The 13,127-nt window shown below is 47.0% G+C and overlaps 1 protein-coding gene, 1 long non-coding RNA gene and 1 other non-coding gene across 3 annotated transcripts in view; 1 reads left to right on the top strand and 2 right to left on the bottom strand.

Annotated features, from left to right (window-relative positions):
- Window positions 1-372: 372 nt before the first annotated feature.
- Window positions 373-479, bottom strand: LOC111769379 (U6 spliceosomal RNA). Its single transcript, XR_002802371.1, has one exon. It is a non-coding gene; the product is annotated as a U6 spliceosomal RNA (small nuclear RNA).
- A 519-nt stretch (window positions 480-998) lies between these two features.
- On the bottom strand, window positions 999-4,505 carry LOC102147474 (uncharacterized). Its single transcript, XR_289154.4, has 3 exons — window positions 4,376-4,505; window positions 3,633-3,980; window positions 999-2,621 (listed from the first exon to the last, which is right to left on the bottom strand). It is a non-coding gene; the product is annotated as an uncharacterized lncRNA (long non-coding RNA).
- CLIC5 (chloride intracellular channel 5) overlaps window positions 2,847-13,127 on the top strand; it is a 100,470-nt gene continuing 90,189 nt past the window's right edge. Inside the window, exon 1 of the mRNA XM_001502577.7 lies at window positions 2,847-3,605. Within this exon, the coding sequence (XP_001502627.1) occupies window positions 3,543-3,605 (63 nt within the window). The 5' untranslated portion in view covers window positions 2,847-3,542. The remainder of the gene's footprint in view (window positions 3,606-13,127) is intronic.

Below are 13,127 nucleotides of genomic sequence, written 5' to 3'. Positions count from 1 at the left end.
TTGACATGGTTGAATTCAGGTGTACCATTTTATTATTAGTTTTATTCTTAGTTATATGTTTGTTCTCTTTCCCCCTCTGTCTTGGCTTTTAGATTATTTGAATATTTCTTGCCATTACATTTTAATTTATCTATTGGTTTTTTCACTATATCTCTTTGTATAACTTTTATAGTTGTTGCTTTAGGAGTTGTTACAATATACACGCCTAACTTTTAGAGTTCACAGTGTGACACTTCAAGTGAAGGATAAAAACCTCACCACTATATAAATCCCTTTACCTCCTCCTTTTATGTTGCAGCTGTCATATCATCGAATCTGAATCTATTGAAAACTTCATCAGAATCTTATAATTTTTTCCTTCAACAATCATACAAAAAGATATATTTTTACACAGATTTGCATGTCATCCTTCCATCAGGGCCATGCTAATCTTCATTGTATTGTTCCAATTTTAGTATATGTGTTGCCACACTGAGCACTAAATATGTTTTTAAAGTGCTTTCCTGGTAAAGATTCATCCAAAACTTGCACCAAGTTTGTGAAACTATGATTCTCATTAGAAGTAGACTACGATCAGGGAATTGTTTTTCTCTGGACAAAGCTAAAATTGACTCTAATTATGCTTTGACATTAAAGAATACAAAATGAAGTCTTTTTATCTTGAGCTAAAGCAGAATGTGGAATTAAAAACTAGAAATATGCACAGAAATATTTTATAACAAAGCCGACTCTTTTTTTTTTGCAAGATGAAGGCTTATAATATCAAAACTATCAGTTATCTTTAGGGATGTCCAAATGCGAGGTATTATCTAAAAATTAAAAGGGAACTGTTCTGTTTTCCAATAAGTAGCAAATACTTGGAGAAGATAAAATAAAAGCTAACTCTGCTGGGTTTGGGATTAAGGGAAGCAGAGGTCATACCATACACTGCTTAGATCATAACCAAGAAAATGATCACATGTGTAAAGCATCTTTCATTAAAAAAAAAAAACCTCGAGGACATTTTATGCATATAATTTTATTTACCTCTGCCACATTGCATTGCAAATATTGTCCACACTCCAGAGCAGGAAAGTGGTGAGTCTGTGCAGCACGCAGTGAAGGTACCAGTCTCCCTGTGCAACTTTGTCCTTTCCAGAGTATGCAGTCATTGGCTCGAAATGTCCTGCTGTGAAGGTGACTGTTTCTCTAAAGGCTTTGGTGATGTAAGCCAGAAACCAAGGAGGAGGAGACAGCAATTAAACCTCACCTTGATTAAGCTGTAGTGTACCATGAGGACTGCAGGTTGGGCTTGGTGACTGCTTTCTTCAGTAAGAAGGAGTTATTTGCACTTGGAGTTTACAGGGAAACAGCCTGTCATAAAGGGTGGTCAGGATACCTTGCCATCCTCTCTGCCTATCAGATGCCTGCCCATTCAGGAAGGTTCAACTGAAGTGCCTTCCACTCTGTGAGGCCTTTTCCTCTACTCCCTCCAACTGGGGCAAATAATCTCTCTATGTGCGAACTTACGTAGCCCCTCCATTTGCCATATGACTATTATACTGAAATGGATTTCAATCTCCATTAAAACCAGGGCAGTGTCTTTGCTTCCCCAAAGTGACTTACCCAGTGTGCACTAAGTTTGAGAGAGGCAGTGAATTGATCAGTCGACAGCACAGGCTCAGTGTGTGTGGGTTCAAATCCTGACTCCATCATGCCCTAGCTGGATGACCAGAGGCAAGTTACTTAAATACTCTATGCCTCAGTTTACCCACTTGTAAAATTAGAATAATATCACTTTTGTAAAGATTAAACAAGTTAAGATATGTAAAGCACTTAGCATTTTTGCCTGGCATGTAATAAGTACTATTACTTATTTGTATTTTGTTTTTCCTATAAAACTGTGAAGCAAATATATATTTGTAAGTAAGGTAAGACAGGGCACAAAAAAGATTAACTAAAGAGAAGGCAAAGAAAACAAACAGAAGCTGACCAGATTCCAGATGGGAAAGACTTAGTACCTACTTTTAAAAGAAATGAAGGCTGAGAATGTAAATTGGTACAAACACTTTAGAAAATCATCCGGCAGTGTTTATTCAAGAAGAATATTCTCATACTCTATAAGCTAGCAATTGCACTCCTAAGTGTGTACCCAACAGAAAAGTGTCCATGTGCTCACGACAGGATGTTTGATAGCCTGTTCATAGCAGCAGTATCCGTGCAAGTCATTAACCGGGAACTGTGCAAACGTCCATCAACAGAAGAATGGATAAGTAAATTGTGGCAATAAGAATGGATGATTTACGATCACACGGAGCAGAATGGATGAATCTCACACATATAATGGTGAGCAAAAGAAGCCAGGCATCAAGGAGTACACACTGCATTTACTGTAAGATTCCAGGCAAAACCAACCTGCTCTGCTACAAGTCAGGATAATGGTTACCCTGGTGGGGAGAGGGGGTGAAGGTGGAGGACAGGTACAGAGGAGAGACTAGGAGGAGCTTCGGGGGGCGGGGTGTAGCTAACATTTTATTTCTTCCTCTGCTGTTGCTTTCTCACGCGTGCGTTCAGACTGTGAGCGTTCGTTGAACTGTACGCTAAGGACATGCGCATTTTTTCCGTATGTCTATCATACGTCGCTAAAAAGCAAACAGAGAAGAACAGAAATGAAATGAGTGGAAAAGAAAGGAAAGAAAAGAGTATAAAGCAAAAGAAAACAAAAAAAAAATGAAAGAAAAGAGAAGAAGAAACAAGCCCAGAAGGTTAGAAGTCAAGGATCCTGGGTTCCACTGTACCTGACCCGGTTGGCTCACCGGCTTCTTACAACTCCCCACCCCCACCCCGCCCTGCCTTGCTCTACCCTATTTGCTCAGCGCAAGGATGGCGAGTGACCTGTTTTCGAGGTCCTTTCCTTCCCTACCCTGCTCCCCACAGCTCCTCCCCACTCAGAGCGTTGCTGAGGCAGGAGGGGGCTGTCCAGGTGGGGTAAGGCTGCTAGTGGAGTAACTTGGAGGAGCTAACGCTTCATCAAAGAAGCATAAGACTGAAGCATCTCTTCTCTTTCTCCTCCTCGCCTCCCCCTCCCTCCGCTCTTTACCTTTCCCAGGTCATCCTCTGTGCCTCGGGGGCGGGGCGGGGGCCAGCCCGGGCGGAGGCCTTGCTCTCGGGGTGCCCCTCCCGCCCCCGCCCGCTGACCCCGCCCCACGGCCGCCGGCTATTTTGGGCGCGCTGGCCGCCACCGCCGGATCGCTGACAGGCGGGGATCCTGTGACACCTCTCTGCAGCCCGGCACTTGTTGCTCACAGGACCTGCGGCCATCCCTGAACCCACCTTTCCAGCCCTTGCCTCCTGTCCCCCACCCTGTGATCAGCGGGACACTGGTCTCTCAGACATCGCTGTCCCCGGCTTAAGAAATAGATTAGAGAAAAAAAAATATTGAACGCGGCTCTGAAGAGGGGCCCCGCCGAGCAGCGGCAGCAGCAGGAGCGCAGAGCGCTGGCCCGGGTGCCGCAGAGGTGGCGTCTCCCCGGCCCGGGACGCTGGCCCCGGGCGCCGACGGCATGACGGACGCGGCGACGGCTAACGGGGACGACAGGGACCCCGAGATCGAACTCTTCGTGAAGGTAGGTCGGCGGCCGGCGCCCGCGCACCTGCTGCGCCTCCAGCCGGGCTCGCCTGGCTCACGTGCCGCGCGCGGACCGCGCTGGGATGCTGGACCTCCCCTGGGAGTGCGGGCAAGCCCTCGCGGTCCCCTGGGTGGCCTTTCTGCAGGCCAGAGAGCCTCGCTTCGGCGCTCCCGGGCCGAATAGAGTCAGGTGCAATCTGGCAGGTGGCTGTCTTCTTGGACAGTTGGCCCGGCAGTTTGTCAAACCCGTTGCAGGACAGGCGATCACCACCATGGGGCCAGAGCCCGGCCCGGCGCGATTTTGGCGGTCCTCAAGAGCATCTCCAGGTGTAGCGAGATGGCAGGAACCTGGCTGGGCCCGTGAACCTTTCTCCTAAAATTCAGGGTGGTGGGGGAGAGGAAAGGGAGAGAAAAGGAAACGTTACTGATACAGTTCTCTCTGGCAAACCAAAATTATCATTTCTTAAAATCTCCTTTCTCTCTTTTACTCAGAGTTACTAAAAGAAAGCAAAAGGGAAACAAAGATGCTGTTTTGCTCTGTGACCTGCAAAGCAGAAAACCCTCTGTTCGCCGACGTTATGATTATTGTCCTAATCATGATTCTGCAGGGTGGTATCGGGAAATGCTACGGGTTTGCCAATAGGGGATAGGGCCCCGTCACCCTAGGGCCGACTGGGCTGACGGGGCACAATGGAAAAACTAATTAAGTCGCCTTGCTCTCTGGGCAGAAAAAGTCTAACGTCAAAGCTACTGCATTTCTTTTGCAACCTGTGGGAGGGAGGCTGCAGGCCGCGGCGGCGTTTCCCGGTTCGCTGGTGTAATAAGAAAGTAACATTTGATCAGTCCTCGGTGCCGACGACGCCGCAGAAGCGGGGAAACCTGAGGCGGCAGGAGAGTTGTTTCCAGGGCGGAGGGCGGTGCAGAAACAGTCGCCAGGAGTTGGGGGAGGGGAGTGGGCAGGCCGCCTGAGCGTCAAAACCTTTCACAAAGGGGAAACAAATCTTAGAATGCAGTTTCCCTAGAAATATGCAGGTAACTGAGAAGGAAAGAGTCCTCAGCGCTGGTCCGGGTTCCTTCTGGCTGAATTTAAGAGGCATATATATTCCCTGGAATAGAGAAGATGTTAGTTTGCTTAATGATTCTTATCTACAAGTTACTTAAACAAATAGAGAGGTTTTTGCAAAAAAAAAAAAGTATTAGATGTACATAAATCTTGATATCAATCTTTTGGTCTTTGGTACCTTTTGGGCCTAAAAAATATAAAATTAGTTGTAACTTATTTTACACTTGGGAGGTGGGCCGTCCCATTTGGCCTAGCCTACTGCAAAGGTTTGTTAAATTTCTTCCGCTGGGTTTTGCATTCTTTGGGTTTCGTTTTTCAAAATTATCTGTAGAAATTACACCAGTCATTTACTGACACTAGCTTTCCTCAGCCTGTTTCTCACCCTTAAAATGTGGCTTCTGTTGTCCTCATTTGGTTGCTGGGAGCCCTCTGGGCAGGATTTCCAGGTCCTCTGGCCCACCCAGGTGATGAAGAAGGCCACATCCCCTCCGAGGCTGGGCAGTGCTGGACCGAGGGCCAGGGGTGCCCTGAATCTCAGCAGCCAGGCCTGCCGTCTCGGGAGTGAATAGAGAGAACTCTAACAAAGCGGCAAGTCTTGCTGCTCTCCGTGAAGAAAGCTATTCTAGGACTTTCTCAGATTCCCTGGGAGCAAGTAGTTTCACAGAGTCAAGTTCCTAAAAGATATTTGAAACACAAATTGACTCTTTAGAGAAGGAGCTCTCGGCCCCAGTGCTGGGCATGGAGAGCGGTCCTGCTGGCACCTTTGGAATTTCATGCGGTCAGCTTTGGAAGTTTTCTCCATTTATCTAAAAAGCTCACTGCACAGGCCCCAGGGCCCCCAAAGAGTTCTAAAATGCCTGTGTTGTCATTTGCTTTTTCCCTAAAGGAAAGCAACCCGTGAGAGCCAGGCAGGCCTTTGCGGTGAGTGCAAAATCCAGACTGATGGGGGAACAAAAAATCAGATAGGAAAGCTCTTTTGATATTTTTTTCCCCCCTTTTTTGAGCATCTGGTTAGTAGTTATCACTTACAGGGATAAGTAAAGGCTGAAAATAGTTGTGAAATAAAGCGCTGGGCAGGCTTTGAATGGTTTCATTTCAGGGAAGCGATGTCCTGAATTACAGAACCAGGCATTTCCAGAGTTTGAAGTTACTCTTAGCTGTATGGTTTTCATAAGAAAAAAGGCCTTCTTGCTGAGGGTGTCAGGCATGTGAGGTGCTTTCTGCAGGGCTGGCAGGTTGGTGACTAGGAAACCTCCCAGGCAGGCCGGGCTCCACCCAGAGAGTTGTGATGTGGTCATCTTTAACACTCGCTTCCCCAACCCTGCCTGTCTACTGGGCGTGTCATTCAAAACCTCGGTCATCCAGGGAGATTCAAGGACATACACTTCTGTCCCACATCAATTGCCTATTGTTATCTGTTACTACTGCTGCTGCGGGTGATAATAATAATAATAAATGGCAGCGTTTTAGGATTTATGAGCACCTTCAAATACCTTACGTCATTGGATCCCCAGCATCCTTGTTCATGAGCCTTGGTTCACTCATGTGAAAAATGAAGAAAGCAAATAAATGAGACTCACAGGGACCTGGGGAGGCTTGATGCTGTCAGGGCACTGGGTGAGCTGCAGTTTGCTCTCCTGGTGACCTAGGGAAGTAAGAATGACTAGTCCTGTTTTACATTTGAGCGTGTGTGCTTAGAGGGGGGTGTGAAGTGCCCGGAGGGAGACAGCAGATGACGTTCAGATCCAGTCCTCAAATCCAGCAGTTTAGACTCTAAATTTCTTACTCTTCCTTTTCCGAACACCCGTATGTCAGGCCTTGCCCTTTCTTTTGCCAAGTTGGGCTCTCAAGTGCCATCCAGCATGACAGTTATTGATACGTTACTAGCCCATCTCTGCCCTGGGCTCCAAGTCTCGCCCTTCCAGGGAACATTTGAATAGTGACTTTTAAGACACCTTTTCCCCCCATTTTTAGTTTCTTCATCTATATAAGAAAGTGTTGAGTAGATCAGCTCTGATTCTAGTGCTCCATGATACCCATGGATGGGGCAGAGGTTTGAAGACACGGGACATGAGTCCAGGTCTTGTCTCTGCCTATAATTAACTGAGTGACTCTGAACATATGAGCCTCAATAGCCCCCTCTTCGAACAAGAGAGTCATTATAAATAATGTGACCATATAATTTATTGTCCAAACCAAGACACTTGGTTTGAGAGTGAAAGGGGGTGCCACCAATAGTTAGACTGGGGCAGCAGGTGTAACCCGGGATTGTTCAGGGCAAATCAGGATATGTGGCCACCCTGGCTATGAAAATACTGCCACACGCACTTGCTGTGAGGATTCCACAAGAGCAAATAGGCGAAAGCACTTTGTAAATTGAAACTTGCTATGAACACATTGAAACCAAATAATGAGATGAATTCCATGGCAGATAGAACCTTTCTTGACCTGCAGGTCCCAGCTTTGCCTTAGAGAACAAAAGCCTGGCTCCTTCCTCACACGCAGGACTATTTTGAGAATAAATGAGATCATATGCAGCTTGGACTTTGATCGTAAAGGGAGGACAACAGGTCAGTTGATAGTGGCAGTGAGTGTAGTTTATTGAAAGAGGGAAGAGCAAGGAAGCAAAAGCAAAATGGAAGGTGATTTGGAAAGACAAACACAGGATGTGCTGAGTCCTGGGATCCGGATGTTCCTCCCATCTGTATTGACTCTTCCACCCAGCCCCGTGCCTGACCCCAGAGGTAGCAAACCACCAAGTGAAGATGATGGTGGACCAGTTTGCAACAAATGTCTCCTGGGGCCAGGAGTGTGAATTTCAACAGAAACCAGTGGTTCTCATCTTTGGCTACATATTCAAATCGTTTGGGGACATTTAAAAACTCCCCGATGCCAGGCTGTTCCCCAGGCAGACTATATCAAAGTCTTTGTGGGTGGGACCCGGAATCGGTATTTTTAACTCCAGCCCCAGGTGACTGCAGCATGGGGCTCTGGTGGAGAGCCACTGAGTCATAATCAGAGGCGGGTCCGATGGCAGGCAGTTTCTGCCACAATTGGACTAGGTGGCCTTGCTAATGAGGATCAATGTCCAGAACGTCTAATGGCCTCAGGGCATCATGATCAGGAGTATTGTTGATAGAGAGCTGGCATCCAATCAGTGTTCAGTTAACAGATGCTGACGGACTGTGAAGCCCTATCCACAGGACTCCAGAACATTCAGTGCATGGGGTCGGTCTAGTCAAATAATCATCATTTCAGTGTGGGGGAAATAGAACAGAGTCCTGCTGATTGTCAGATGGAAATGACTAGTTGTTTCATTTACTGAGTGATCCAGAAGGCTCTGACAGTGGTGCAGGGCACAAGTCAAGTCATGGTGACCCATGGTCTGGTCATCTGACTTCCGGAACAGACAGGATCAAATCTTGCAGCATTCATGCTCAGACCCCAGCTGCCCTCTGGTGCCTGATCATCTTGGGCAGCTCGCTTGCCTAAGCATGAACTCGTTAGGTTTTGACCTTCCCTTTATCACTTCAAGCAACTGTTCTTCTTTCCCATCACCTTCAGGTTTTGATCTGTGGTCAATAATCCAGTACACAAATTCATCTGCCCTGCTATGTCAGTGGGTGCGTCTTTGCCTAGTCACTCATCCATGGGAGTGCTAGTGTCAAAGGTTGACTGATGCACATCTTGGGTGCTATGGCAGGTGGTGGGGTTCGTGAAGACTTGGGGTCTGCAGATGCTGAAGTCCACTGTCAGCAGTGTCAGCTCCTGCCTCCCTGCCAACTTGTGTAGTTTGTCCAGGTGTGGATTGGCTCTCTCCACCCAGGGCCGAGTCCATTGATTTAGACATTCAGGTCAAAAGCTTTCCATTCTTGGTTCCTTTTGAGTTGCTAGATGGTAGGCCCACGTTAGTGGTGACGGAGGAGTAGTGGAAGAGTGCAGCTTGGGTGTCAGGATGTGCTTACCAGCTGTGTGAGCCAGGACAGGCTGCTTGGCCTTTCTGGGTCACAGTTTTCTTACCAATGCAATGCTGATAATGGCACTACATATTCCATGGAGTTGGTGTGAGCATTGACTGAGCTGTGTATGAATCTGGGGTATAAGTAAAGCCTCTTTTGCAGGCCCATTGTCGCCCAAATAGTTAGAAGCCAAGCCCTTCGGCTTCCCTCCCTTGATGTGTACAGGAAGACAGAGACTAAGTCCTGTCTGCTTCTGCTTTGTTGCTAGAGTCAGGACACAGACCACTGGGAGCTGGAGCACAGTACAACCGTCACTGGAATGATTGCCTGTGCTGGGGCTGCTGCTCTGAGAGCTGGAGGCGCCCAGAGGCCATTGTCTGAAGTAGTGTGGTTGGCCTGACCACAGGGTGAGGGCAGACCCCTGACCAACTGTGGGGTTCTTCAAGTTCAAGGGAAGTTGATTCCTCCTGTCAGTTGCTCCCTCATCCAAGGGAGCTCCCACATAGCCCCGGGGTCTGGCCAGGATGCATCAAACCATGGTGGGTGCAGGGTAGGGGCTGGGTGACGGGTGCTGCACTGGCCTCTCCCCCTTCAGCTCCATGGAGATGTTGTTTCAGGGGCTTCGTTCCCTTTCCTGTCACTGGGTTCTGGGCAGAGCCTCCCAGACTCACCTAAAGGGTACCCATAACTCTGACTCTTAGATGAGAAAGAAGGCTCTGGAATCTAGATCCTTTAGTTCCAAAAGGACCCCCAGGGTCTCTGTGCAGACTTTCCCACTCCCTCCGCTGCAGTCTTCCAGCTCTGCAGAGCTATCTTTGTCTCATAAAAAATATGCACACACCTTTACAGCTATTATCTATCTGGACTATATGAAAACACAATAGACTCTCAATATCTGGTATCTTTTAAAACTATGACCCAGGAGACTTCCTCAGTTGTTTTTGTCATCAAAGCTGGGGGACTAGAAATAGTAGAGAAGCAAAGTGGTTACGCGTGGGTTTCCTGAAGATGTGAGTCAGTGGAAGAGCTTTCCCCAGCCAGGGCATCTTAGACCTGACTCTGTTCATATTCTGAGGAGTCAGCTCCAACTATGGGGGAAATTTCTCTGCCAGCTGCCTGAGTGAGAATCTACTTTGCAAACTCATATAATTATTCAAGGAGTATCTTGGTTCTGAGACGTGCAATTTTTTAAGGATAAATAAGATAGATAGTCTACTGTCAGAACTGAAATGAATCCTTTCCGATAAAAAGCAATGGAGTTGTTAACCTCTAGAAGTACCCTCTAGCTCTGCTGGCGTGGGAAGACTCTGAATTAGACTGACTGTAGCGCTCATGGTAAATGATGGCTGGGCCAATGGTGCTCAGCCTTCGGGGCATGTAAAAGTCATAGCAAAGCTTCTTCACATGGACTTGCTCAGGCCCTGTCCCCAAAGGTTCAGATTCGGGAGGTCCGGGTGAGGCGTAGACATGTGCATCCTTGAAAAACTACCCGTGGGTAATTCCAGGATTTGTCAAAGCCAGAGAGCCACTGGCCCAGACCCTGCTAAATAGAGCTGAACTGCCCAGTGGGCCATCCAAAGGGCAAGAGGAAATTGAGTCCCCACTTGAAGTGTGCATTTCACAGGATGGAGGAGGCAGAGGCAAATATGCTTATTAGCATGAATGACCCCAAACTGACCATGAATAAACCAGAAAAGGAAGGAAAAGAATGCTTTTGACCTTTCTTTTATAACTTGCTCTTCTTCCTTTGAAATTTTGTTTTTTAATGATGTAAGAGTGACAAGTCATTTTAAAAGCTGAGCATGAACGAGATAAGGAATTTAGGGAGTTAAAGGATTGAAAACAATCAATCAACCAATTAACCAGTTAACAAACATGTTTATGGGGCCACCTACTCTGCAAGCTGAAAGGGGGAGGGGAGATTAAAGAAGATGGGGTCCCAGCAGCCCATGAGTTTGCAGCTGAGGGGGAAAAAGGCAAACCAGCATCCGTGCCACAAGAGTGACAGGAGATGAAATGAGGGGTGCGGATCAACGGACCAGTGTGACCTGGCTGAGGTCTCCAGGTATAGTTTGAGGGGAGGTGAGACTTGAGTTGTGCTTTGAAGACTGTTTATGATTCACAGAGTGGCTAGGAGTGGGCAGTCATGTCAGGTCCCGCAACAGCATGGAGGTGAGGATGTTCAGGGCCCTGTGGGTATACAAGGTGCCTGAAGAGAATGGCATATGGAGGGGCACGGTTAGAAACAAGATAGGAAGAACAGCAATAGCGGGAAGGGGTTTTGAATGGCAATTAAGTGTTTTTTGCTCCCTCGTTAGTGACGGGGAGTGACTGGAAGTTTCTACACAGGGTGGGAGCTTGATTTGGTCCCTCTTTACCTAGAAAGTTCCATGGGCTTTGTTGCATGATGTAGTGGGAAGATTAATGAACTCAAAGTAAGAAGACCTGGGTTCCAAAGCCGACTCTGCTACACACATTGGTTGTGTGTCTTTCTTTAAGGCAAAGTTTCCTTTTCTGTAAAATGGGATCAATAATCAGAAAATCATAGAGTTTTTGATTTGGAAAAACCTCTTAGAAGTCACCCAGTCTGACCCCTTTATCAGATAAATTCATACTTTAACATTTTGGGATACATGATAGGGATTTAAGGAAGAGAAGAGAGAGAAATGTGACCTGCTGCCATTGTTCTTGTGCTGAGTTCATGGTGACCAGGTGACCACGTTAGAATGAGGAGAGCCTGAGGGAGAGGCCCATGAGGAGGATTCTCCAGTGTTCCTGTCTGGAGGTGACAATGAGCCCAAACTAGGGCTGAAAGGAAGAGTATGCTGTGGAAGAACCTTGTGGATACAAAATTGGGCACAGGCCTTGGAAGAAAGCTATGCAAATATATGGGGGATACCAAAGCTTAACATTCAGTGGTTTCATGGTCAATTCACCTCTGGAGAGACTGGTTTCCATATTTGGAATGGTGATACCAATGAAGGGCTTGACCATTATTGTCTAAGATGTTGTAAAGAGACTGAGTGCAGATAAAGGAATTGAGCTTGAGTGTTAGGGTTCCTTTTAATCCTGAAACTCTGTGAATCTATAATAGAAATAGAGCTGTGAGGAAAGGAGTTGTTAGTAATGAGAATAATCTTCTGGTTTTAGGACTGTTTTGTTTGAAGAGACGGCAGGCCAATTAAGTGCAGCTGTCCGCTCAAGTGCTGGACAATCAGAACTAAGAATGAGAGGAAGGTCAGGGCCGGGGATGTGAATCTTCTGCTTAGGGAAGAATAAGTTGAAGGAATCAGTTCCCTGGAGGAGGGAGCGTAGAGAAGGAGCAAAGACACACGGACTGGGCTTTCGGAAATGCCCGCTGGGGAGGGAGGAATGAGGCACAAGCAGAGTTAGCAAAGGTGATGAAGAAGCAACTCAAGAGGCAGGGAATACATGGAAAGTCCTAGATGAAGGGAATACATGGACGATGGCGCATATCGAGGAGAGACATGTCAGGCTGTGCCCCGGAAGAACTAAGAGTTCTTCTTGGAAGTGGCAAAGAGATAGTGAAGGGATGTTGGGGTGTGGACAGAAATATAAGTTAGGGTTGGATCATGAGGCACCTCTGATGGCAGGTTGAGCAATTTTGGACTTTTATTTATAATGTAGGAGATTGCATGTGCTACCACCTGCTTGTGTGGGGCAATTATATTTTAAAAGAGGAGAAAGTGCTTAATTATCTAAAGGTGGCGTGCCTGAGTCTGTTGCATCCGAGGAGAGGGGTTTTGAAGTGGGAGGTCTTCAGTGTGTCTTGGGTCACCCATGAACTGTGAGTGTAGAAGTTTGATGCTGGTTACCCTACAGCCTATATCAACCTCTATGGACCGGAGGATGATGTTTTCCACTTCTGTTTTTCAGTATTCTATGATAAGGGGGAAAGAAACAAGTATCAGACTGGAGAGATAACACGAAAGGTGAAGGAGAGGAGGGTGTGTAGTGAATGGAGTCCAACTGGGAATATATTACCTAGAATGAAGAGGAAGTGAAAACCGCAGCTGTTAGTATCTCTTAAAAATTCAATTGGGGAGGTTGGCATGGCAACCGGTAAGGGTTTCCTGCTTCAGCCCAAGGCTCCTTGGCCCTCAGGGCACACCCCTGCTTCCTAATGCTGACAGTGAGAGAGGCCCAGGAAACACAGCAGGTGACTGGGTAGGGGCCCTCTCTCCTGCCTTTCATTCAGTTTCACTTTTGGTTCTGCGGGATTTTACAGTCATATCATATAATCTAGGATTCTCAGTGTTTGTGATTTGCCTTAGAAACCAAAGGAGCCATGTGTCCGTGGTCCTTTATCACGAGTGCCTCAGGCTTTTCCTTGAGGATACAGGGTTCTGGGCAGGGCTTGACCACAGGCCTCTGGGAGAAGGATGCCATGTGGGAAAGTTACGTGATCTCTCCTCATTTGGGTACTTCCTGAGTATAATGGAGATCTGGTCTGTCTGGCAGGATTATTATAAGGATC

This window comes from Equus caballus, chromosome 20 (genome assembly GCF_041296265.1).
Source record: "Equus caballus isolate H_3958 breed thoroughbred chromosome 20, TB-T2T, whole genome shotgun sequence".
Lineage (NCBI taxonomy): Eukaryota > Metazoa > Chordata > Mammalia > Perissodactyla > Equidae > Equus > Equus caballus.
The sequence above is the reverse complement of the archived record's forward strand: the minus strand, read 5'-3'. Positions and strand labels throughout refer to the sequence as shown.